Source organism: Ovis aries, chromosome 17 (assembly GCF_016772045.2).
Source record: "Ovis aries strain OAR_USU_Benz2616 breed Rambouillet chromosome 17, ARS-UI_Ramb_v3.0, whole genome shotgun sequence".
Lineage (NCBI taxonomy): Eukaryota > Metazoa > Chordata > Mammalia > Artiodactyla > Bovidae > Ovis > Ovis aries.
Window position 1 is genome coordinate 12,172,302 of NC_056070.1, and position 26,597 is coordinate 12,198,898.

Here is a 26,597-nt window from a genome sequence, read left to right on the forward strand (position 1 = left end):
TTCCTTTTCGCATTTAAAGAACGGAACAAAGGGATTTCCCTGGCGGTCCACGAGCTAAGACTCCGCACTTTCAATGCAGGGAGTGCAGGTTCCATCCCTGGTGGGGGGACTAATATCCCGCATGCCACATGGTGTGGCCCCCAAAACAGAACAGAACAAACTCAAAAAACATCAGCCTACTTTTTTCATCATCAAGGCCTTCCTGACATTCTAAGTCAGAGATGATTATGGCTGGTTTTGCAAACCCCTAAAGGCCAGATGCAGCTGAGTTCTGAATAGCTCCCTGAAAGCAGGGAGAAATTCTCAAGCTTAATAAAGCAAATGGATGCAAGTACATTTCACTTGAATAGGAGAAATTCCTTGCCACACACCATTTTTAGAAGGGGATAGTTTGGAGTGGTATGAAGTCCAATCACAGAGCCTGCATTCCAGAAAGACTGGGATCTCTTTTTAATACTGGAAGTCCAAGACTGGGAGAGGGTATGCTATCTATAATTTATTCATAATTTGCCAGCTCTTTTCAGACAACTTTTCAAATAAAACGTGACACTTGTTTAAATATTTACTGGCTTGTTGACCCATTTTTTTTGTTGTTGTTAATTAGAATTTTTCTAAAAAAGAAAACAAACATTGTAACAGCAAATTAATCCAGACAGCCTTGACAGCGAGCAAGCTCAGCCAGGCTACGGTTAAGCGTCAAGTTGTGATTTTCCAAAATCATTGTATCCAAGGGGAGAAATTAATCAGAGATATCAGCAATAGTCTGTGGATGTAAAAAGGTTAAGATCCACCCCTCCTCCTGATCTGTGATTATGGAATTAGCACAATAGATGTAAAACCATTTGTTAAAATAGAGTTTTCAGCAATGGCTTTTCTGTTATTCTCCCTGAAATGTGTGTTTAGCTCCAAACCTCCTTCTCCTCCAAGAAGTGGTTGGCTGAACAATTCTGTAGCTGTTCCCACAAAACAAAAAAGGCTATTTTTAAAGATGCTGCATTGGAGTCCTCGCCTAACTTTTCGGGGCTTGCTTTGAGCTCTAGTTAGTGGCTTCAGGTTAAGTCAACACTTCCTACTCTCTCCTCTCCTCTGGAGTCAGGCTTAGAGGACCTTCAAGATCACTGCGACACAGGGGTTTTATGTGTCCTGACTTCAGGCCTGGAGACTCCAGCCACCTTTGCCAAGAAGAGAGTTTACTCAGAATGCCTCAGAAATAATGTCTGCCCGCCGCCCGCCCCCCCCCCCCCACAGGAACTGTGGCCAGTGGCTGCTGTGACAGCCTAGGCAGGGATCCCACCATCGGCTGGGCCGGGGCAGCGGGGCCGCGGGGGGAGGAGTTGTCCTGGATCGGAATCACGGTTTGGGTGGCCACAGGATTCCTTTAAATGGACTAGGTTTAAAGATAGTGCTGCAGCCGCAGAACGACCTTAATAACAATAGCAAGTTGATTAGTTAGAGACGGCTCAGTGCTTAACAGGCGTTTAGTCTTCACAGCAGCCAGAAGAGGTAAATCGTTCTGTGATCCATTGATCCCCGATGAGGAAGCAGAGGCTCAGAGGTCTGGCCGACTCTTGGGCACATTCACTCGTGTGCCTGACGTGGGGTTCCCAGCCAGGGAAGAAGAGGTTCCTAAACCCTAGAGCCTGGGGAATTCCTGGCAATCCAGTGGTTAGGATTCTGCACTTTCACTGCAGTGGGCCTGGGTTCAATCCCCGCTTGGGAAACTAAGATCCTGCAAACCTCAAGGCACAGCCAAAAAACAAACCCTAAAACCTGGAGACTTCCCTTAGCCCCTTTGAGGCTTTGAAGGGAGGGTGACCCACGGCATCTCCTGGAGATGAGCAGACTGTCCTCCTATGCCAGCCCTGTGGCAGGTCAGCAGTCTAACCGGCGATGCAGTGAGTTAAACACATCTTCAACTCCTCTTTTCACTTCTCCCTTTGAAAAGTGGAAATCTGTTGCCCTTCCCTTGGAAGAATGAGGGCTGTGGATCGCTGTGACCTGCTGTGGCCACCAGAACACGACAGGAGTGCAATCATGTAACTTCCCAGGCCAGGCCTTCCAAGAGTCCAGCTTCTGATTTTGTCAGCCTGGGACATGCCCTCTGGGAACCCAGCCATCAGGCAGTAGGAAGCCACAAAACAGAGAAGCAAACTGTTTCCCACACTTATCAATGGACCCAGCACGAAGTGCCAGCCCCCGCGTGAGTCACCTGGGATATTCCAGCCCATTGGACCGCACTCCGAGCAGAACTGCCCAGCTGAGCCCAGGCAACCCCAGCACCATGTGAGACCATCAGCGGTAGGCACTGTTTCAAAGCACTGAGTTAAAGGGTAGTTCATTTCATAGTAAGGAGAAGCAAAACAGCCTATTTCCACAGGATGATATCCTCTCAGACAGGAAAGATCTGGAAGGCAGTGTATATGTGACGCACCTGGCTCTGATGTGACGTGGCCAGATGGGAGCTCCCCACTAGTGAGATGGGAGCTCCCCGCTAGCGAGATGGGAGCTCTCCGCTAGTGAGATGGGAGCTCTCCACTAGTGAGATGGGAGCTCTCCACTAGTGAGATGGGAGCTTTCCACTAGTGAGATGGGAGCTCCCCGCTAGTGAGATGGCTAGTGAGATGGGAGCTCCCCGCTGGCGAGATGGGAGCTTTCCACTAGCGAGATGGGAGCTCTCCACTAGTGAGATGGGAGCTTTCCGCTAGCGAGATGGGAGCTTTCCACTAGCGAGATGGGAGCTCCCCACCAGTGAGATGGGAGCTCCTCACCAGTGAGATGGGAGCTCCCCACTAGCGAGATGGGAGCTTTCCACTAGTGAGATGGGAGCTCCCCGCTAGCGAGATGGGAGCTTTCCACTAGTGAGATGGGAGCTCCCTGCTAGTGAGATGGCTAGTGAGATGGGAGCTCCCCCCTAGTCAGATGGGAGCGCTCCGTGAGATGGGAGCTTTCCGCTAGCAAGATGGGAGCTCTCTGCTAGTGAGATGTCTCATCTGAATCTTGGGGACAGGGCATCTCTGGGGAGGGTGGGGGTATGTGGGATGGATTTCTGTGGTCCCCATGGGTGTCTCTCTCCACAGCATTTCTAGAACATCTCCATTTATGGACACAACCATCTAGGCCTCTTCCCTGCTGGCTCCGACAGTAAACAATCTGCCTGCAATGCAGGAGACAAGGGTTCAGCTTCTGGGTCGGGAAGATCTTCTGGAGAAGGGAATGGCTACCCACCCTACTGTTCTGGCCTGGAGAATCCCATGCACAGAGGAGCCTGGCCAACTACAGTCCATGGAGTCGCAAAGAGTCAGACAGGACTCAGCGACTAAGCACACTTACGTGCCCCTAGGTCTCCGTGTGCCCGTTAAGGTACTTGCCTGAAGCCAAGGGACAGATGTGCCTGCGCTAGAATCTGGGAGGATAGACTCGGAGCTGATGCCCAGTGAGCTAACAGGCTGGAAACACAGAAGTAGCCCTTTCCTACACACCTGATTTTTATTTTTTTAATGTTTTTGTTATTGAGTTGCAGTGTCACGAATGTCTCTTTCTCTTCAGCAAATTACTGAACTTCTTCCTCATGAAGTTATTGTAGGAGCTCAATGTGAAAATATATGTACAGTTCTTGGCACAACCTACACAACTTAGCTACTCAATCAGGAAATATCATTTCCAAATTTATAGTGCTTTGGTTTCCACATTAAAATGGACCTTGACGCTGTAGTAGGTTTACCTCTGAAAAGGCAGCTAATTCTCATGTGTTATATTAGGTGACCATATTCAAGAGTTATATTCGAACCCATCTGGTATCTATGGAACTCTTGCTACATCAGAGTGATCTTCATAAAGTCACAATGGTCTCCGTCCATCATGCTTTCTTAGACAGATAAAGGCTCTTAAAACTGCACTGGTATTATCATTTGTTTTTCAGCCTGACCTTTGGCAAAGGCAAGAAGTCTGCTAGTTGGTGGGATACTTAGTCTCTCATCAAGTGTAAATGGATGGGAGATCTCAGATCCATTTACACCTGAAGAGGCGGTTTGCTTACCCCTCTCTCGGGTTTAAGGCTTCGTATTGCATGTATATTTCCCCACCGATGTGGCAATCAAACTCTCTAAAATCTTCCTTGCCTTTGACCAGTTTCCACGGCAGATTTGCCACATGTCTGAGTTTCCTGGAAGGCAAAATACCTTTGCACTCACCCAGTCGACGACATCAGAGCCAACTTTGAACTCTAGTTTGGAAAAACAAGACTTCTCTGGGGGGTGGCTTGGCGAGGCAAAGGGAGGGCTGAAAGAGACACGACTCCACCCTTACTACTTTTTTCAAAGAGTTAGAGGTGATGAGGCTGACAATGCTGAGGAGGGACAGAAGTTCTATTTCTGCGGGTTCCTTAAGGCAATGGAGGAAGCGCGGCGGCCACGGGAGTCTAGTTAATGAGCAGGTTATACAATATTCATTGTGTTGGGTTTAAGTCTTCAAACAGAACGTCTAATTGCGAGAACTAAAAAAAAGGCAGCCAAATTACAGATGTTAAGACAACAAAGCTGGGGAAGAATTCCCTCTGTTGAAAACTGTCCTTGTGCTCTACTAACTGCTCCCTGACAGGGGTGGGAGGTGGGCGCACAGTGGATCGCTGTCCTCATCGACTATGCTCAGTAGGTCTGTTCTGGCTGAGACTCTCTACAGGGTCAAGGGGAACCCAGAGAGGCCTGGGACCACGACTTTCTCAGAGGACTGTTTTCTTGCTGCTCACAGAGGGAGCAATCCAGTTGCATTCCCCTTCGACGAAAACAAAACTGTTGTCTCCAATTCTCTGGACGTACACGATCTCACCATCGTCACCTGTGGCAACCGCATCCCTGGCAGGCTCACAAAGGGACACTTCCATCTGCCTGCGGCAATACTGGGTGTGCAGGTGACGAAGGCCGACAACCACGGCCACGCCCAGCACGGCCAAGAGGCAGAGCAGGAGGCCCAGCTGCGGAGTCCCGAGCTGGATCCCCCACGGGGCCCTGGCTCCATCCTGCCCGAGCTCAGGTCTTGGGTTGGTCTTCCTGGGGTCTCCCACCCCAGCCACTCCACTGCCCTCCTCCACTGCGCGCTCCTTGTGCTTTGACCGAGGCAGGAAGCTGGCAGAGGGTCTGGATGCCTCTAACTGGCCATCAGCGGTGGTGGGCCTGAAGGTGGCAGAGGTGTGGAGGGCAGGAGTTGGGTGGGCTGCCCCGGCCCCATGTCCAGTGAGTGCCCCGGAGGACCAGAGGTGAGGGTGGGGGAGATGGACAGTGTACAAAGGAGGCCTCATCACTGTCCTATTAGAGGCCTCCGTCTTGTCCTAGAAAAGCAAAAGGAAAAAGAAAAATCAGAAGAGCTAGTCTTCCCCCCAAGCAGTGATTGAGCTTTGCAACTACCCCAAGTTCCTTAAAGAACCCCAGGCAGCAGCTAAAAACCCAGCCTCACGCCTGCTCTTTAAAGAGCTCAGAAGAAAACACCCAAGCAGATAAATATGCACTTGTTATTGATGGGCACAAGGAGACTAGTGGAAACCCCCCCAAGACAGCATGGAGGCCAGTTACAGGAATAACACAGGGTCCTATTAGAGGGTCCAGGACAATATGGGTGACCATCATCTCCAACGGCTGAAAGCTCTGAGTGTGTCTTTTCATGCGAAGACCCCTGCAAAAGGGACCACTGAAGCTTGCTGTAGGTTCCTATAAATTTGAGTAAGGATATTATACCATGTTTTATTTTGTGTTCCTTTTAAGACTTCAAAGGAATAGTAAATCACTGAGCATGTATATTTTATACTGCCCATTGATCTAACCTCTGGGACCATACATGGTATTTTGAGGCCAATGTTATAAAGGAGACGGTGGGGGAAGAGGAGAGAGGAATTATTAACCAAAGCTAAGTGGGAAAACATATCATGAAAACCACCAGTTTCTGTAATTGCCAATAACTTCAGAGACACTGTGGATAATGGAAAGGCTGGTATTGATTGAGGAAAAAAATGCTGTGTATATATCACACCCTGGCCTCCTTCTCACCGATCTTGGTTACTAGTCTAATAGCTACGATCACCCAGTGTAGAACTTCCCACTCTGGGATCAAAAATATCATACTCACTGCCTGTGTAAAACGTGGCTGTTACCTGTTCATCCCTATCTGAGGGCAGACAAGTTTCTAGTGAATCAAAGCTTGGATCATTCTGAGTCCTAAAAGGAAGAGAAAAAGAGCCGAGAAGGAGTCACTAAGTATTTGGGTTTTTTCCTTACCTTTTATCATAAAAATCTTCAGAACAAAAATGTAGAATAATACAATGAACGCCCAGATATGTACCACCCATGTTCAAAAATTATCGCTTCATGACTAATCTTATTTTATCTCTCTTCCTGCCTACCTACTTTGCCTCCATGTTTTATTGTTTTTTCCTTTAGAAATTTACTTAATTGTTTATCTTAATTTTTATTTTGTATTGGAGTAGAGTCCATTATTGAACTGTGATGTTGGAGAAGACTCTTGAGAGTCCCTTGGACTGCAAGGAGATCCAACCAGTCCATTCTGAAGATCAGCCCTGGGATTTCTTTGGAAGGAATGATGCTAAAGCTGAAACTCCAGTACTTTGGCCACCTCATGCGAAGAGTTGACTCATTGGAAAAGACTCTGATGCTGGGAGGGATTGGGGGTAGGAGAAGGGGATGACAGAGGATGAGATGGCTGGATGGCATCACTGACTCGATGGACGTGAGTCTGAGTGAACTCCGGGAGTTGGTGATGGACAGGGAGGCCTGGCATGCTGCGATTCATGGGGTCGCAAAGAGTTGGACACGACTGAGCGACTGACCTGAACTGAGAGGCCATTAATTCAGTTCTGATGAGATGGATGAAACTGGAGCCAATTATACAGAGTGAAGTAAGCCAGAAAGAAAAACACCAATACAGTATACTAACACATATATATGGAATTTAGGAAGATGGCAATGACGACCCTGTATGCAAGACAGGAAAAAAGACACAGATGTGTATAATGGACTTTTGGACTCAGAGGGAGAGGGAGAGGGTGGGATGATTTGGGAGAATGGGAATTCTAACATGTATACTATCATGTAAGAATTGAATCGCCAGTCCATGTCTGACGTAGGGTGCAGCATGCTTGGGGCTGGTGCATGGGGATGACCCAGAGAGATGTTGTGGGGAGGGAGGTGGGAGGGGGGGTCATGTTTGGGAACGCATGTAAGAATTAAAGATTTTAAAATTAAAAAAATAAAAAAAAAAAATAGGCTTCCCTGGTAGCTCAGCTGGTAAAGGATCTGCCTGCAATGCAGGAGACCCCAGTTCGATTCCTGGGTTGGGAAGATCCGGTGGAGAAGGGATAGGCTACCCACTCCAGTATTCTTGGGCTTCCCTTGTGGCTCAGCTGGTAAAGAATCTGCCTGCAATGCAGGAGACTCTGGTTCAGTTCCTGGGTTGGGAAGATCCTCTGGAGAAGGGATAGGCTACCCACTCCAGTAGTCCTGGTGGCTCAGACGGTAAAGAATCCACCTGCAATGTGGGACACCTGGGTTCTATCTCTGGGTTGGGAAGATCCCCCAGAAGAGGGCATGACAACCCACTCCACTGTTCTTGCCTGGAGAATCCCCAGGAGCCTGGCAGGCTACAGTCCCTGGGGTCCAAGAGAGTTAGACACGACTGAGCAACTAAGCACAGCACAGAACAGAGTCTGTCATCAACAGCGTTGTGTTAGTTTCAGATGCGCAGCAGAGTGATTCAGCTATACATCTATCTAGTCCTTTTCAAAGTCTTTTCCCATTTAGTTTATTACAAAATATTGAGTAGAGTCCCCTGTGCAATATAATAGGTCCTTGTGGGTTATCTGTTTTAAATACAGCAGTGTGTACATGTCAATCCCAAAATCCCAATCTGTCCCTCTCCTCATCCCTCACCCCTGGTAACCATAAATTCATTTTCTAAGTCTGTGAATTTGTTTCTGTCTTGTAAATAAGTTTGTTTATATTACTTTTTTCAGATTCCACGTATAAGCAATATCATATGATATTTGTCTTCCTCTGTCTGACTTAATTCACTTAGTATGATAATCAAAAAGCTATGCTTCCTATCACAGTCATGTATACGGATAACATTATATTTCTTGGAAACACTGGAGTTTGCAGTTGGGGGGCTGGAGAGGGAATGGAGAGGGAGGTGAGTGAGGATGGCAGCGAAGACCCACTGAATCCTTTTATTGGTTTATATACTTCATATTTATATATTGCTGCTGCTAAGTCGCCTCAGTCGTGTCTGACTCTGTGCGACCCCATAGATGGCAGCCTACCAGGCTCCTCTGTCCCTGGGATTCTCCAGGCAAGAGTACTGGAGTGGGTTGCCATTTCCTTCTCCAATGAATGAAAGTGAAAAGGGAAAGTGAAGTCGCTCAGTCGTGCCAGACTCTCAGCGACCCCATGGACTGCAGCCTGCCAGGCTCCTCCGTCCATGGGATTTTCCAGGCAAGAGTACTGGAGTGGGGTGCCATTGCCTTCTCCGATATTTATATATTATATACTTATAATTTTACGTATCTAAATAAGTAACCTACATTTATATTTTATTTATAGCAGCATCTCAGAGACGTCAGCCAAAACAGCACAGTGTCCCAAGATAATCTACCTACCCAGCCCTTCCACAACGAGCACTTCTCATGCACTTAAGGGTAAATACGGTTGAGATCTTCTCCTGTCTGAGCAGGAAGGCTGCGTTTCCTTGGCACCCTCGTGTTTGGCTTCACCCCACCACCTGTCCCGAATGGCCTACCCCCTGATCAGTCACCTGTGGCAGGTGCTGAAGCCGGAAGCGAAGCTCTCTGTGGAGAAGTCCCTGAGGGCTACAAGCCTCTCCAGACCCCGGACATCCAGGGATGGTTCCAGGGCGGGGCTGCTGTCCCTGCTGGGGTGACGGCCATCACTGACTGCAGCAGCTGTGTGTGAAGACGCTTGGAATGGAGTCTCTGCAGCCCCGAGCAACTCTGCCACCCAAACACTGGTAGGAGCAGGACCTGAGCTGTCCTCTTCTCCAGCTCCAGTTACAGCCGCAGCAGAGACATCTGTGCGCCGCTGAAGAAGAGTGATGGGGAGACTGGGGGCCAAGTGGAGGCCCAGAGACACTGTGAAGAAAGAGGGAGAAATCATCCTTGTGTCGATTAGCACACAGCTAGGACCATGGCCTGAATGCCCGAGTCCTTGAAGTGCCTGAGGACAGACTGTCAAGTGTGAGCCACTCAAAAGCATCAACTAAAGATCGTCTGGAGCATCCCAGGTGGCCTTAGTGGTAAAGAACCCGCCTGCCGATGCAGGAGACGTAAGAGATGGGGGTTCGATCCCTGGGTCAAGAAGGTCTCCTGGAGCAAGACATGGCGATCAGCTCCAGTGTTCTTGCCTGGAGAATCCCATGGACAGAGGAGCCTGGCGGGCTACAGTCCAGGGTAACATAGAGTTGGACACGGCGGAAGCGAATTAGCACTCACAAAATGATCATGATGCTCAGTGATAGAAACCCCTGACTAAGCAGCAATAGAAACCCCTGACTAAGCACACAGCTTTTCTTGTTTGTTTGTTTGTTTTTAAGAGTAAGCTCCTAGCCCTTCTGGGCTTGTGCATCTTCAAAAAAAAAAAAAAATGCACACAAAACATTTATTTATTTGACTGCTTCGGGCCTTAGTTGCAGCATTCAAACACTTAGTTGTGGCATGTGGGATCTAGTTCCCTGACCAGGGATCAAACCCAGACCCCCAAAATTGGGAGCCTGGAGTCTTAGCCCCTAGACTACGGGGAAGCCCCTGGGCTTGTGCGTTCTTAACAGTCACCAATCAGAGAAAATAGAAACCACGGTGATCACTCTGTTTTCTTACTTCTGCCCCAAACTGCTCCTTGCTAAGAAAAAAGGTGGGATTCTACAAAAACCAGATTTCCTTTTGAAGCTCTAGGTCTTTCTTGCCGTGGGATTAATGCTAAAAGATTCCCCCATGATGACAGGGACTCCAGCCCCTGCTACTGACAGAGGCGGGATCACTGCCCTCCCCTGTCTCCTCTCCCATCTGTGATGAGTGGACATAACAGCCCAGAGCATCGGAAACAGGGCAGCAAACAGCCAGGCACAGGTTTTGGAGTCATTGTCTGGGTTCAGCTCTTTACTCTGCCAATTCCTGAATACCCTGAACAGGCTAAGGCCTCTGGAGTGTCAGTTTCTTCTTTTGTAAAATGAGACCAATAATAGTATATGGGGCGTAGAACTGCTGACGGGGGAAAGTGCAATCACTGATGTAGAGGCGTGGAGCACAGGGCCTGGTTCAAATGCAAAGTGGACTACGCGTTCACCACGTGGTCAGCAGGGCGACCACGAAGCTGTTGACAAAGTGAGTGCTGGCAGAAGTTTCCCTGGCCAGGGCTCTAACTGGGTTGGATCGAACAACAATCACAAAAAAACTGTGACACTTTGTTCTTATGCCTTTATTACTCAAAAATAGGGAGACTGAAGTGAAAAATAAAGCGTACCCAGACGCACAGAAGTTAGCAAAAATCACGACACTTTCAGCTTCTGCCTGAACTCTGAATGCACTCAGATGCTTCCTGCAGACCCACTGCATGCTGGGCCTTGTTCCGGGAGCTGGGGATGCAGAAATGATGGTGCAGGTTGCTAACTGTTGCTTCTGAACTCAAAACCTACGAGGACAGACTCCTGCCCACCCAACCTTATAAATCACAGTGTGGTCAGAGCTTTAATACCAGAGCTAAAGAAAGCAATTACATTTGCCTACCAAGAAGCAAGCTGGAAAGGTTCACAAAGGATCAAAGGAGACATCGGAACTGCCGCTTGGAAGGTAAACAGTTCATCATGAGGAGCAGTTCCGTTTAAGGAAATGTCAGGAGGCAAACATGGAGACATAAAAGTAGGTCATGCCCAGTGGGGTCAGATATAGGACCCTAAAGAGTCCCCAGGCCCTGCTGGAAAATAAGTTTGAGAAACACAATATGCTATCTTCCCATGGGAAAACTCATCATTCCCATTTACCTTCTGAAGTCCTCTTACAGTTAAAGCAGTTTAGTCCACTTTGTTAGATGACACCTCTCCCAATGCATGTGCGTGTACACACACACACACACACACACACACACACACACACACACACACACACACGTTTTTGCTTTGGGAAGCACTGAGGTTTGTGTAGAGGAATGGGTTGGATAACAGGCAGGAGCAGAGGGAAGGAGTTTGAGCAACTTGAAGTGTTGACCCCGCAGCTGCTCAGACTGGAGTCTGCCAGCCCCTGGGGAAAAGGTGCCCAGCAGGGTCACCCATCAGAAAGACTTTGCAGAATCAACAGGACCCGTCTTCCTGAAGCCTCACTTTCACTCCTATTCATCTTCAAACAAACATGTTAGTCACTCAGTCATGTCTGACTCTCTGCAACCCCAAGGACTGTAACCCGTCAAGCTCCTCTGTCCATGGAATTCTCCAGGTACGAATACTGGAATGGGTAGTCATTCCCTTCTCCAAGGGATCTTCCTGACCCAGGGATTGAACCCAGGTCTCCTGCATTGCAGGCAGATTCTTGACCATCTGAGCCACCAGGGATCCCCACCCATGCTTGGGATCCAAATGCAACATTTGTGTGATTGATAACGTGATACAGGAGACTTCAAACCCATGTTGGGTTTGCAGGGTCTTCTTAAAGCCACCCTCTCAGACCCTGAGAGCTTCTCTCTGCTTTTAGGAGCATCTAGGTGGAGAGGTTGGAGGAGCTGTGCAGGGCAGTGGGGGGAAGACAAAGGTTTTGGTCATAGGCAGAGGGTGGCCCTGGGTTGCCTCTCATCCTGGATCTGCTGGACTAGCAAAGTCAAGGATTCAAATCATGTGCTGGCCTTATCATGTTAGCCCAGAATAAAAGAAAGAATATAGAAAGATGGGATCAAATGGTTTAAAGGTTGGATCTTCTGTACAAGCCATTGGATGCCTTTATGAAAGCACCTGTTCAGAGCACTTAACTAGAAATAAATAATGAAAATAAATTCCATTTCACCAGGAATCTTCAGGTAGGTCAGACATTCTCTAGCTGCTTAGGTGTTGTGGGTTTTTTTTTTTTTTTTTGTCTATTTTTATTTGTTGTTGGTTGTTGTTTTTTTTTTTTTCTGAAGTTCATGGGCCAGTCGAATCTGAAGTCACGTGGTAAGCCTGGAAAAAAATCCATTGCCATTACAACAGCCTGATTCTGTTCTCCAACACAAGCTGCAAAGAGCCATCTACCTACCTCAGAAAGTAACGATCAAAATTGGATGAGGTTTTATTTAAAAAAGAAAAAGAAAGGATTATTTCTGGTGCTCCCCATTTAGTCTCAGGGGTCCAGGGAAAATGGGTAAAATACTGTGGAAATTGATTAGGTCGGGTGAGGGGTGTGGGAGGAGGTGTGTGGCTATTTTTTGATTTTGCAGCTCAAGTGCAGCGCTCCGGGGCCCAGCTTCATCTGTGAGGTTGAGTGGGACAAACTGTGTTCATTGCAGTGAACCCTGAACTTGCAAGCAATCCCCCCAACCCCAACCCACAGCTGTGTGATCATGTCCCAGGAACTGCTGACACTCCCAAGACAGCTCTCTATAACTTATGCCCCCGGAACTGGAAACTGGCAGGAGCCACTTTTAAGTGAAAGTAAGGCACAGTGAAAATAACGCTGCCAACCAGGCTGATGAGTGCAGCAGGAAGCAGTACCTGGGATGGTTCCTTCCATGTCCTCCAGCCTCTGCCCAGAGGCTGGCATCGGTGAGCCAGGCTCCACGTGGCTGTCCGAATGGGCTCTACTGTGTGTCTGTTGAGACACGACAGATGATTCAATCTTCACCCAGTAAACGAAATATGACTGGACTACAGACAAACTGTAGAAAAAGAAAGCAGAGTGATTAGAGGATTTGGTCTTCCCTAAGTCATACCTCGGGCCATCCTAAATAGAAAGGAGAGAACAAACAAAAAGGTAAAGAATTACATGACCGTGTTACTCCCTTGGGCGACTTCATTCTTTTTAGAAACAAAAGCTCAACAGCAGTACATAATTAAAATAGGAGACAACAGGTACAAATCATTTACTCTCCTGAATAAATATAATCATTAAGAATCATTTTGACTAAAAAGTACCTTCTAGAACTGCCCTTCCAGAACTTCTAGAATTTCGGTCTAGAACTGAAATTAAAAGATGCTTGCTCCTTGGAAGAAAAGCTATGACAAACCTAGACAGCATATTAACAAGCAGAGACATTATTTTGCCAACAAAGGTCCATCTAGTCAAAGCTATGGTTTTTCCAGTAGTCATGTATGGATGTGAGAGTTGCTCTATAAAGGAAGCTGAGCGCTGAAGAATTGATGCTTCTGAACTGTGGTGTTGGAGAAGACTCTTGAGAGTCCCTTGGACTGCAAGGAGATCCAACCAGTCCATCCTAAAGGAAATCAGTCCTGAATATACACTGGAAGGACTGATGTTGAAGCTGAAACTCCAATACTGTGGCCACCTGATACAAAGAACTGACTCACCGGAAAAGACCCTGATGCTGGGAAAGATTGAAGGCAGGAGGAGAAGGGGATGACAGAGGATGATGAGATGGTTGGATGGCATCACTGGCTCGATGGCCATGAGTTTGAGCAAGCTGTGGGAGCTGGTGATGGACAGGGAAGCCTGGCATGGTGCAGTCCATGGGATCGCAAAGAGTTGGGACATGACTGAGCGACTGAACTGAACTGAACTGACTGAACTGAACTCCAAAGGCTTCATCTTCAACTGTGCTCATTCACCATGACTGTGTGTTGTGAATTGAATTACACTGCTCACTGAAAATTTTATAATTCTGTTATACAATGGTACAATCCTATCGGAGTTGTAATTGAAAATGAGAGATAAATCATTCATAGTCTAAACAATACTTTGAATACATAATGCCTCTCTTCAGTAAAAACCATCTGTACGGACTTGACCTTATTCATCCTTCCCCAAATTTCACCAAAGCAGGGATTATGGGCAAGTACCATTTTTCTCACTGTAAGTATTCAGAAGACAATCATAAAAATGTGATGAATTTGGCTGAAGTCACCCAGAGAGTGGGCAGGTGGAAGGGTCAACGCGTCGATGTTATGGTGGGGAAGGACCCTGGGGTGACGGCATGTGGGGACCCAGAGACGCATCTGATAAGTGGTGCAGCGCCTTTCCCTGTCCGTGGAGATCGTGGCTTCTGATCTACTCCCACTCCTGCACAGAGAAGCTACTATGGCAAGACTAAAAGTAGAGGAAGATTGGGGTTGACATGTATACACTATTGGTACTGTGTATAAAACAGATAACTAATGAGAGCCTACTGCATAGCACAGGGAACATGCTCTGCGGTCACCTAAATGGGTAGAAAATCTGAAAAAGAGCTGGGAATCCAACATATACATATGTATATATGTATACATATAGCTGATTCGGTTTCCTATACAGCAGGAAATAACAACATTGTAAAGCAACTATACTCCAAAAAAAATTAATTTAAAAAATAAAGTAATACATGAAAAGCAAAAAAAAAAAAATTAAAAACTAGAAATGGAAGGGCTTTGAGAAATAAAAGTAATTGTACAGACCATTGGTGGCTCAGAGTTTAAAGCGTCTGCCTGCAATGCGGGAGACCTGGGTCTGATCCCTGGGTCGGGAAGATCCCCTGGGGAAGGATATGGCAGCCCACTCCAGTATTCTTGCCTGGAGAATCCCATGAACGGAGGAGCCTGGAGGGCTACAGTCCACGGGATCGCAAAGCGTCGGACACGACTGAGCGACTTCACTTTCACTTTCACTTTCAAGGGTTTCATACACAACCTTGAACTGGAACCAAAGTCCTGGCAGGGGCCAGTTACTCCAACAGTCAGGTGGGTTCTGGCCTTTCCTGGTGATCAGAGTCATCAGGGCACGGGTGTTTTCCTCCTTGTTTGTCCTGCTCTCTGTGTTAGGGCACCAGGCAGGGATGGAAAAGGGGCCCTGATGGGTGGGGGCCACACACCTCATCGCTCACATTCCCTAGTGCCGAGGGGACAGCCTTCAGGGGAAGCCTGGGGTCTGGATGCCCCCACCCTCCGGCACGTCCTCCTCTTCTGCACATAAGGGTGTGGGGGAAAGAACCCAAGGAGGACGAGGACCAGCACCACCGAGTGAGCTCTGTCGTGTCCGACCATGGACTGCGGCCCCATGGACTGCAGCCCGTCAGGCTCCTCTGTCCGTGGGACTTTCTTGGCAAGAATACTGGAGTGGGTTGCTGTTTCCTCCTCCAAGGAATCTACCCAACCCAAGGATCGAACCTGTGTCTCCTGGATTGGCAGCGATTCTTTCCCATGGAGCCACAAACCCTCCTCTAAAAACCAAACCCAATCAAACAAATTCACTTTCTTGGGACCTGTGAATGTTTGAAAAGAAGGACAACGCCAGTATCTCGCTTTGAGGAGTGATGCTGTTTGTATAAAGCTGATGGTTGCCAAGAACTGGTTCACGCACTTGGCACACGTTGGCTCTTCGACCTTACACAACCCCACAAGGCGGGAGTTGTCAAGATCACACCCACGTGGTGGACAAGAAGCTGAGGCACAGAGCTGTCAGCAGTTCTCCCGGGCCCGGCAGGCGTCCACTGTCTGCCTGCCTGTCTCTGGACTCTCTCTGTACTTGGCCACCTGCAGCTCTTTTGCCTCCTAGTGAGAATTTTCTGGAGAGATTGGCCAAGGTACATCTGTGCCCAGGAACAAGGGACAGCACACACTCCTAGACCACGGATAATCACACAGAATGGAGTTGCGGGCAATTTTTTTAAAAACTCATCACCTATATAGACTCTACTAAGGGCAGTCCCAGTGACCCTGTCCTTATTATAAGGTGCGGGGAAGGGGAGTGGGGAGGCAGGAACCAAGGAAGTGTGTGAAGTCCCCTCCCTTCATAGTGGAAGTTCAGTTACCGAGACCCAGCACTTAACTCTCTTACAAGAACCTGATGTTCCCCACGGGCTGGGCAGGGGCCTGCCACTTGAATGACAGGTTTCTCTTCCGGGACTTGTCCGCGTGGGTGACTGTGTCAGCCTCTTCCAAGCAAGTTATCAGTTTGGCATGAGGAGGAATGAAGACAAAAGAGCCAGCTATCTGATGATCAGACACTCTTCGGGCCTGGAGTAGGAAGCCCATGAAATCACGGCTGCTCCTCACGGCCACTGCAACAGAAAACGTCTGTCAAGGTCAACATCCTGGAAGGAGCAGCAGTAGGTGACTTTATAGGAGTATTTTTCAAAACAAAAAGCTTAGGACCAGTCCAGTCCCCAGAAAGTAAACAATTCATTAGGGGGGAGAAAAAAGGTTGACGTGCTATTTCACACCCCAAATAAATTCTGTTTGGAACAAAGACATGTAAAAATGAAACACAAAAGAACTAGAAACAATGGTTTGGCTTTTTACTGTTTTTTTGGTTTTTGCTTTTACTATTGGAATTAGGAGTGTCTCTGAGCAACCTCAGTAGCCATAATGGAAAAAAAACTGATTTTTAAAAATTCTCAACATAGAAGAAATCAGAACACAAGGGATAAACTGAGAAAGATATCTGCAAGATAAAACAGGCAAATATACAAAGAGTTATAGTGAATTAACAAAAAAGATGACCAAACTGAAAATTACCAACAGAGACAGAAAATAAGACAGGCTCAATCACAATGGTTAAAACAATTATAAATGAGACACTACTTTATACCTATCTTATTAACAAGTTTCAAAATGTGTAAGTATAACCAGTATTGATAGCACAACAGAAAAACCAGGACACTCATTCAGAAGTGCCAGGACTGTAAACCATGCAACTCTTTGAGGGAGTACCTTGATAATATTTTATGTGCTTTTTTAAATTCCCACACTAACCAATAGAACAACATGATTGGATAAAACCATAGAAGGAGAATCAATTTTATTTCCATTTATCACCTCTAATTCCCATCTAAAGAGAGCAAAGCCAACAGCACTGATGTGCTTGAGTTCCCTGTGGCTAAACAGTGTCCTGTCTACACTGAGCTACCATCTTCAACATCAGTGACTTTCTTTGCTGCTTTCTTCCAGCTAGCACCAAGGAGCTTGGCCCAAGGTAGGCAGGAGTGATTCCGAAGTGTGTGTCTGTGTGTCGGGAGGGGATGGGGTGGGTGGTGGAAAGCGTACCCCTGGGAGACGATCCTCAATCACTGACTCCCCTTCCTCCATCCTCCTGAGGGACGATTCAGAACTGTGTATCACGTGGTTTCTCAAAGGGCCGTCACTGGATTTGGATCCCAGTGTGTTTCCCACAGCAGCAACCCACTCTATTTCACGCCCCATATTAGTGTTTCTTTCTTCCCTATCACCCCATTCTCTCTTTTTCATCAATGCTTCTTGGGTCATATCCCAAATAAACCACCTGTACGCAAGTTCTCACTCTGCTTTTCTAGGCATCTGAACTAAAATAGCAGGAAATGCTCTTTTCACCCCTCAAATAACTTTAGTTTTAAATAAGGAGGAAAAAAGTCTGTTTCTCATACATATTTGATATGAGGCATTTGTTCAGGGTAACTATATTTATATCTTACAATAAACACAAAAAAATTTTATAAGGCCATTTGTACCCTCTTGTACTCTAAAGATTAATATCAGTATGAGATTAGTTATGTGATTTTACTGATGCAAGTATATCATGATTTATGGCTGCAACTAGAGATCAACCCTGGGTGTTCTTTGGAAGGAATGATACTAAAGCTGAAACTCCAGTACTTTGGCCACCTCATGCGAAGAGTTGACACATTGGAAAAGACTTTAATGCTGGGAGGGATTGGGGGCAGGAGGAGAAGGGGACGACCGAGGATGAGATGGCTGGATGGCATCACTGACTCGATGGACGTGAGTTTGAGTGAACTCCAGGAGTTGGTGATGGACAGGGAGGCCTGGCGTGCTGCAATTCATGGGGTCGCAAAGAGTCGGACACGACTGAGCGACTGAACTGACTGAACTGAGAGACCATCATACTGAATAAGTGAAAGTGAAAGTTGCTTAGTCATGTCAGACTCTGGGAGACCCCATGATTTATACAGTCCATGGAATTCTCCAGGCCAGAATACTGGAGTGGGGAGCCTTTCCCTTCTCCAGGGGATCTTCCCAACCCAGGGATCGAACCCAGGTCTCCCACATTACAGGCGGATTCTTTACCAGCTGAGCCACCAGGGAAGCCCCAAAATACCAGAGTGGGTAGCCTGTCCCTTCTCCAGCAGTAAGTCAGAAAGAGAAAGACAAATACCTCATGACATCGCTTCCATGCAGAATCTAACAGAGCACAAATGGAACTGTCAAACAGACTCACAGACGTAGAGATCAGACTTGCGGTTGCCAGGGGCAGGCGGGCAGGGGAGGGGTGGGCTGGGAGTTGGGGGTTAGCAGATGCAAGCTAGTACATACAGGATGGATAAACAACCAGGTCCTGCCAGATAGCACAGGAACTGTATTCAGTAGCCTGAGATAAACCATAATGGAAAAGAATATTAAAAAGAATGTGTATACACATAGACCTGAGTCACTTTACTGTACAGCATAAATTAATATCACATTGTAAATCAACCATACTTCAGTAAAAAAAATAAACTAAAAAAAAAAAAAAGACCATAAATGTTTCATGCTTTCTTGGGTACATAATTTCTTCTTAGGATTAAACCAAAGTATATAGCCCAGGAAACTCCTGCCTTGGACAAACACAACTTGGAATTTGTCACTAGGACCTTGGGGCTCCTGGTGGGAGTCGGGGGGGGTCTCTCAAAGCCTCTCCCACACCTACCTGAAACCGTGGCACCCGGTGAGTAGGAAGAGCTGCCGGTGAGGACGGTGATGTGGTGGGTCCCGGGGCTCTGAGTCCGGGCTGGAATGTGCTTGGGTCGCATGTCCGCACAGGCCGCCGCGCCAGCCCCGTGGGAAAAGGCGGAGGAGCCGGGCACCAGGCAGAGGGCGGCACAGGCCCAGCCTGTGAGGGCGGCAGGCACCCCCATCCTGCCCTCTCCTGCGTCACAAGGAACAGCAGCTTCAATCCAGATGCTCTTTAGGAAAGGGAGGTGATGTCTTTCTGACTGTGCCTGACCTGACTGAATCCCACACTGCCTTTATCCCTGAGATACCTTTGGTGCCCCCTTCCCAGATTGCAAGTGCTCAAGATCAAAACAAGACGTGCCACATTACTACACAGAAAATAGACGCCCAACAAGGGCCTACTACAATAGCACCGGGAAGTGTACTCAACTTTTTGGAATAACCTACAAGGGAAAATAATCTGAATAAGAATACATAGATACATCTGAATCACTCTGCTGTGTACCCGAAACTAACACAACCCTGTACATCAATTATACTTCATTTTTTTAAAAAAAGAATATCTCTTTAAAATAGCATATAAAAAAATCAATGTGGGAATGACCAGTAAATACAGTTAGAGCAACTTGTTAACTAAAAAAAAAAAAAAAAAAATCAACTAAATTAAAGTTTAAATGTGAAAAAAGGAAACTGCAAGAAAAAATAAAAAAAAGATGTGCCAGACTATAGGAAGTGCTTCATTTCTAAACCCTTTTTTTTTAAACTCTCTTCTTGTAATTTTTTTTGTAAGAATGCCTCTTTTTAAAGAGAGGCTATGCTAATTACATCAAAGAAATAAGACTAGAAAATGTTTGAATCCTAAAGTGAACTTCTTACAAACTGCCTGATAGCCAAGGACAATGTGAGCTGTAATATATTATAGCTGAAGTGAGACTCCCGATGTTCCAATATGGGCAGGCAGCCTGGCATATGGTGGCTTGGTTTAGCATCTTATCTCTCTAATTGCAAATTACAGAGTTAAATGCTCCAAATCTTCTGCCAACTATCAATTATTTAGGGAGACTGTTAAATTTGCAATGCTTTGATAGCTCCTGTCTTTTCTCCTATTGACAAGTTTTAGATAGTTCACTCCTTTTTTACAGAGAAGATGAGCAAAAAAAGTTATACCCAAGCCCATCCATTTTATGCCTTGCTAATGGCAACCTACTCCAGTACTCTTGCCTGGAAAATCCCATGGACGAAGGAGCCTGGTAGGCTGCAGTCCATAAGGTCACTAAGTGTCAGGCACGACTGAGCAACTTCACTTTCACTTTTCACTTTCATGCATTGGAGAAGAAAATGGCAACCTACTCCAGTGTTCTTGCCTGGAGAATCCCAGGGACAGAGGAGCCTGGTGGGCTGCCGTCTATGGGGTCGCACAGAGTCGGACACGACTGAATCGACTTAGCAGCAGCAGCAAGTATAGTGAGGAAACACACACACACACACATACACACACAAAACTGGCTCAGGAGTAGAATGAAATATTTGGGCAAAAATAACATTTATAGAGTAAATATTTTTGTTTATACCATGAATGCCCATCAACAGAAAGAATTAAAAGTTGACTGTCAAAGAAGTTCACAGGTGAAAATAAAGTGAGGAATAGCAAGTAAGACAGATGAAAAGTTCTCTGAATAAAGATTCAGGGCTAGCAGGCATTTTTTATAATATAGCTGCTTGTTTTTATAGTTCTGTGCACATAAAAGTTCTTTTAATACTGTGATCTAAAGAGCAATGCAAAGCAACAACAGTTCTTCATTTGAATAGGCTGGCTTTAAAAGGTAAAAATAAAATGTAAACATTTAGTGGAATTAGCTATGAAATCAGGAGACTAAGGAGGTAATCCAAACAACCAAATCATCAAGTGTCATCTACTACCATCCTTTCTTTAAACCATCAGTTTCACCATCCCTTACACTGACCAGACACAGGGGGTGCAGAGTATGGTCTATATAGAATTGTGGTCTTTCTATAGAAAAGAGTATGGTCTTTCTTAGAATTGTCCTAAGAGTCCATAAGACAATGCCTTTCTCTGCTAGGTTTGTTCTCCATAAGAAAGTAAAAGTCAAAATCCCTGCACCACCAAGGGCCATTCCTACAGATTTCCAGACACATTAGAAGATGATGAACAAGGAGCTGTAAAAGTATCTTCTCAGCTGAGGGGACTCAGGGCCCTTCTGAAAGACAGCAAGCCTTTACATAGACAACACCCTAGGAGACTCTGTTGTTGGCAGAAGGTGGTCTTGTTCCCACAGAGGCAGACCAAAAACAAATGTCTATGGTGGAGGCAGGGTGAGTACCAGGTTCCGCAGATCAGGGCCAAAACCATACACTTCATCCTTCTCCTCTTTTGATCTTAAAATGTCTTGCCCATCAGCACCTTGTCTATCTGAACCAGAAAAGCATCCACTTACCTAGGAACACATTTTCCTTGAGGCTTGATGGAACAGTTTCCCCTCCCAGAGCTGCACAGACACATCCTTTAAACAAGTTCATTCTTCTCCCTTCAGTTTCTCCTCGAATGGGCAGGACAACAGCTGTTACTGCTAATCCTCAGCGTCCCCAGGAACTGTCCCTTGGAGTCCAAATCCAGCCTTACTTAATCGCATTGGTTTTCCCCTAAGGTCACATACACATCCTCAGGTACAGTTTCCACGTCAACATTGCTCAAGCCTGTGTGAAGATCTGGAAAGAGCTGGGACTGGTTTTGCACACAACTTCCTTTGGAATCTTCAGCAGGAGCCCCTTGCCTAGGGGAGAATGATCCAATCAAACAAACCCAGAGATCTCTGCTTCTGAGTTAACATAGGCTGAAGAAGGTGTACCGGGTGAAATGGGATTGAGGGCGTGGCCAGAGTGCAATGTTTGGGACCAAGAAGTCCCACATAGCATACTCCTTTCCCATCAATTGTACTGAAGCTGGGATTCACCCAGGCACATGCAAACAAGAATCACCCAAGACCCTTGATAATAGTGCAGAGCCATGGATCAGTCGGAGAAGGCAGTGGCACCCACTCCAGTGCTCCTGCCTGGAAAATCCCATGGACAGAGGAGCCTGGTGGGCTGCGGTCCACGGGGTAGCAAAGAGTCGGACACGACTCAGCGACTTCACTTTCCCTTTTTACTTTCATGCTTTGGAGAAGGAAATGGCAACCCACTCCAGTGTTCTTGCCTGGAGAATCCCAGGGATGGGGGAGCCTGGTGGGCTGCCGTCTATGGGGTTGCACAGAGTCGGACACGACTGACGCGACTTGGTAGTAGTATGGATCAGTGGTTCTCAATGTGGGATTCCCAGAGCACCACCTGGGAGCCTGCTGGAAGTGTAGGTTCCTGGACCCCACTCCAGACCCACTGAAAAAGCAGCTCTGGGGTGGAACTGAGTGGTCTATGGCTGAGGTGGTTCTGACATGAGCGTAGTTGGAGAAGCACTGTTACAGATCCCCCAGGTTTCTTTCCAGACCCGTGAAGTCGGACTGTACAGGATGGAGTTCTGGAAACCTGTATTTTTATTACACACCAGGAGGCAGGAGATTCTTGTGACCAGGCAAGTCAGGGAAACACTGAGTTGAAAAATCACCACCAAGCCTCTTAGAGGACCCAACCCACCTGGAAGTTTGTTAAGAGTCAGGCTTCTGCAAGGACTTTGGACTCACTCCGAGCGTCATGAACATGGGTATGTGAACGCTTCCTTTGTGTTAGGCACTTTGTGCTTGTGTGTGTGCTCACACACTCAGTTGTGTCCAACTCTTTGTGACCCCATGGACTGCACCCCGCCAGGCTCCTCTGTCCATGGGATTCTCCAGGCAAGGACACTGGAGTGGGTTGCCATGCCCTCCTCCAGGGGACCTGTCCAACACAGGGATCAAACTCACATCTCCACACATTTATAGGCAAAAACAAAGATGGCTCAAACACAAATCCAGAGCAATAGATACAGCCAAATGGAGGAGACTCACAAGGCTGCAGAGTGTATGAATCTGTTTATATAATATCCTGAAAAAGGCAAAATTATAGAAGAGGAATAGGTCAGTTGGTGCCAGAGGCTGGGGCTGTGGGGAGAAGTGACGCCAAAGGGCCGCACCAGAGAACCTCTTGGGGGATGGAAATATGTGAACCTGAGAGGATCATGGTCATAGTTACACAACCATAATTTAAACCCACAGACTGTGCACCAAAAAGTGCATTTTACTGTATGTACATTAAAAAAAGAGAATAAGGAAAAAATGACATGACTAACATACACAAGAAGTGAAGTGTTAGTCACTTAATCATGTCCGACTCTAGCCTGCCAGGCTCCTCTGTCCATGGAATTCTCCAGACAACAATACTGGAGTGGGTAGCCATTCCCTTCTCCAGGGTATCTTCACGACCCAGAGATCAAACCTGGGTCTCCTGCAGTGCAGGCAGATCCTTTACATTGGAACCACCAAGGAAGCCCAATATACGTAAGTTAACTACTAGGCAAACGACAAGTGGGATACCATAAAGGAATCATGAGCTTCATTCTGTGGGAACTCAGTATCTTTCTAGAGCTTATGCGTCTCCTGCATTGGCAGGCAGGTTCTTTATCACTAGCACCACCTGGGAAGCCCTCAATATCCTATAATAAACCATAATAGAAGAGAATATGAAAAGAACATATATACACACACACCCATACATGTATATGCGTGCCTGTGTCCTCAGTCGTATCCAACTCCTTGCGACCCTATGGACTATATGGACCCAATGGAGCCTGCCAGGCTCCTCCGTCCACGGGATTTTTCCAGCCAAGAGTCTGGAGTGGGTTGCCATTTCCTTCTCCAGGGGATCTTCCCCACCCAGGGATTAAACCCTAGTCTCTGCTTTGGCAGGCAGATTCTTTACCACTGAGCTATCTGGGAATCCCATCTATGAGTATATACATATAGGAAGCCACTGCAGTGTATCCTTGCCTGGAGAACATACAACTGAATCACTTTGTTGTACAGCAGAAAATCAACTATATGCAATATATAAATTATCCTTCAATAAAAATTTTAATTAAAAAAATAAATGCAGGATGTCCTAGAGAGACTCCGAGCATGGACAGTGCAGGGCAACATGGGGCGAGGGTTCCAGAGAGAGTAGCAGGTGGACCATTAGAGGCCTCATCTCCACTCCAGCCAGTCCGAATGAAATGAATGACTCCGCGGTCAAAGCATCAGTTCAGAGACTGCAGGTCCAGCCCCATCATGTCGGTTTGGGGTCCAAGTTGCTCAAGTGGTCTCAGCAAGTCTAAGTGAGACCCTCTGCTCTGCGGACAGCAGGGGAGGCTGGCTTCCTCGGCCAGGACTCCAGTGTTCCCTGTGCTGGGGAAGCCACACTCGTAGAATCTGGCTCCTCCCAGCCTCCGTCCCACCAGGAGGGAGGAAGTCTCAATCTTCTGTTAAGTCAGAAAAGAGTCTGAGGGGCCCAGAAAACTAGGGTGAGGGCCTCCCATCACCTTCATTATCCTGGTTTTCCGAGCTTACAAGGTCACCTGAGAGCTGGCCTGGACCTCCCCCGACACATTGCATAGCTTTTGCCCTTTGAAATTCTCCTGGCTTCACCAGGTCCCACATGAGTGGGGCACAGATGTCTGATGCTGGGAAAGAGAGGGAGTGGCCACTTTCTTCCCCAGCCCTCTCTGCTCCCTTCCTAGTTTGGGGACAACCGGCTCTCCCCTCTCCCCACCACAGCCTCCCGCCCCTGCACCCGCTCGGGTCGCCTGGCATAATCTACCCACCACAGAGAGAGGGGTCATGTGCCAACACTTCTGCTTTGGCCCCATAATGAAAACGCCCCTGATGTATGATTGTCAAGAGACCATTCCCCCGGTTAGAGCTGCTGCTGCTGCTAAGTCACTTCAGTCGTGTCCGACTCTGTGAGACCCCATAGACGGCAGCCCACCAGGCTCCCCCATCCCTGGGATTCTCCAGGCAGGAACACTGGAGTGGGTTGCCATTTCCTTCTCCACCCCAGTTAGAGAAGGGGAGGGAAACAGCTGAAGAGCACACAGGTGGCTCCACAAATAATCCTGCTCTTCACCCAGGCTGATCGTTTTGTTGGAAACCAGGAGGCATGATCTTCCTTGCCTGCCACACCCACAGCCTCTACTGAGCTGACGGCGTCCCCTGTGCCACTCCAGACAGTAGGCAAATCAGTACTGAAGCCACCAGGAGCACCTTCTGTTTTCACATTTTATCTTGGGAAACAGCTCGTGTGTCTAACTTGCTAAAGGTCCCAGAGCTTCCCAGCAGTGATAGAAGTGGTTTTTCCCCACAGCTCTGCACCGACTGCCTGTGTAGCCTCATTTAAACATGAGGACAGCTGTCATTTTTGTGACACCAGGGTGGCCCAGTGGTAAAGAATCCGCCTGCAGTGCAGGAGCTGCAGGAGACACAGGTTCAATCCCTGGGTTGGGAAGATTCCCTGGAGAAGGCAATGGCAACCCACTCCAGTATTCTTGCCTGGAGAGAGGAGCCTGGTGGGCTACAGTCCATAGGGTCACAAAGAGTCAGACTCGACGGAAGCAACTTAGCACGCACATCATTCTTGCACGCATATCGCCATGTTCTTGTGAGGTTTCTTTTGTGGGGATTGCACCAAGTCTTCCTGGCGGCACGGAGGCTCTTCATTGCAGGCTTCTTTAGTTGTGGCCTCCGGGCTCACTAGCTGTGTCATGGGGACTTAGTTGCAATGTGAAGGATCTTAGTTCCCTGATTAGGGATCGAACTGCATTGGGAGCTCAGAGTCTTATCCACTAAAGTCTCAGGCAAGTTCTCTTGCGAGGTTTCAACGAGGTGATAGACAGTAACCGGTAGAACCCAAAGGAAGGGCTCAAAGGCCTGTTTGGGAAAGGAGAAATAGTGGGCTGAGCTACAGAGAGGATGGAGCTGGTTCACAGAGAGGGGAGATTTCGTGACATGTGGCCCTGGGGCGGCGGAGGCTTGAGAGGGTGTGATTGCCAGGAAATAAGAACCGAAGTGGAGGTGAGAAAGAGGGCATCTATCAGTCCAGGCTCCGTGGGCATTCTAATCCCCATTTTGATCTGGGTGCTCAAGGAAACCGAGAAAACATTGCTTTTTGCTTAAATCTACTAGAGTCATTTCACACTAGCAATTTGGCTGGACTTGATACATTGTGACTAAATAGTTACGTTGACATCCCCTGACTCTCCAACTGGAACAGTTACATTCATGTCACACACAGGAAAAGTCTCTTTCCTGTGGGTTTTATGGTTTTAAATCAACAGCTCTGTGTCCTTTGGTAATTCACTTCGCTTCTCTGGGTTGCCGCTGGTATAAAATAAAAGCCTTGAATTAAATGGTCCCTCAGATTTCTTCCAACTAGAAAATTATACATACATTTAGTTTTATTTTAGCCATGAAGGCACAGAATGGGCTAGTTAGGACGACAAACGTCTTAGGACGACGTGGACCAAGTCCGCCACGAGATGGTGACCGCAGCCACACCACCTCATCCCTCCAGGTTCTACAGCAGCCTTGGAAGAGTGTTTCTCAACCTCCACGGAACCCTCAGAGAGGAAGGACCGGCCGAGTTCACCAGCCCAGTCCGTCCCGGGACATTTTCTTCATTTTTAGAGGTCTCTGAAAGGGAGATATGGAGAATGTGCCTTTGGTAACTTATTAATAACTTTTGTCCCTTTTTTA

At 47.3% G+C, this 26,597-nt stretch overlaps 1 protein-coding gene across 1 annotated transcript; it reads right to left on the bottom strand.

Annotated features, from left to right (window-relative positions):
• Positions 1-435: 435 nt before the first annotated feature.
• On the bottom strand, positions 436-26,597 carry REELD1 (reeler domain containing 1). The gene is made up of 7 exons (XM_012097407.5): positions 21,339-26,597; positions 18,857-19,075; positions 16,013-16,235; positions 12,742-12,905; positions 8,812-9,145; positions 6,140-6,203; positions 436-5,323 (listed from the first exon to the last, which is right to left on the bottom strand). Exons 1-7 carry the CDS (start codon positions 21,418-21,420, stop codon positions 4,718-4,720), a joined length of 1,692 nt encoding a protein of 563 aa, XP_011952797.2. The 5' UTR covers positions 21,421-26,597; the 3' UTR covers positions 436-4,717.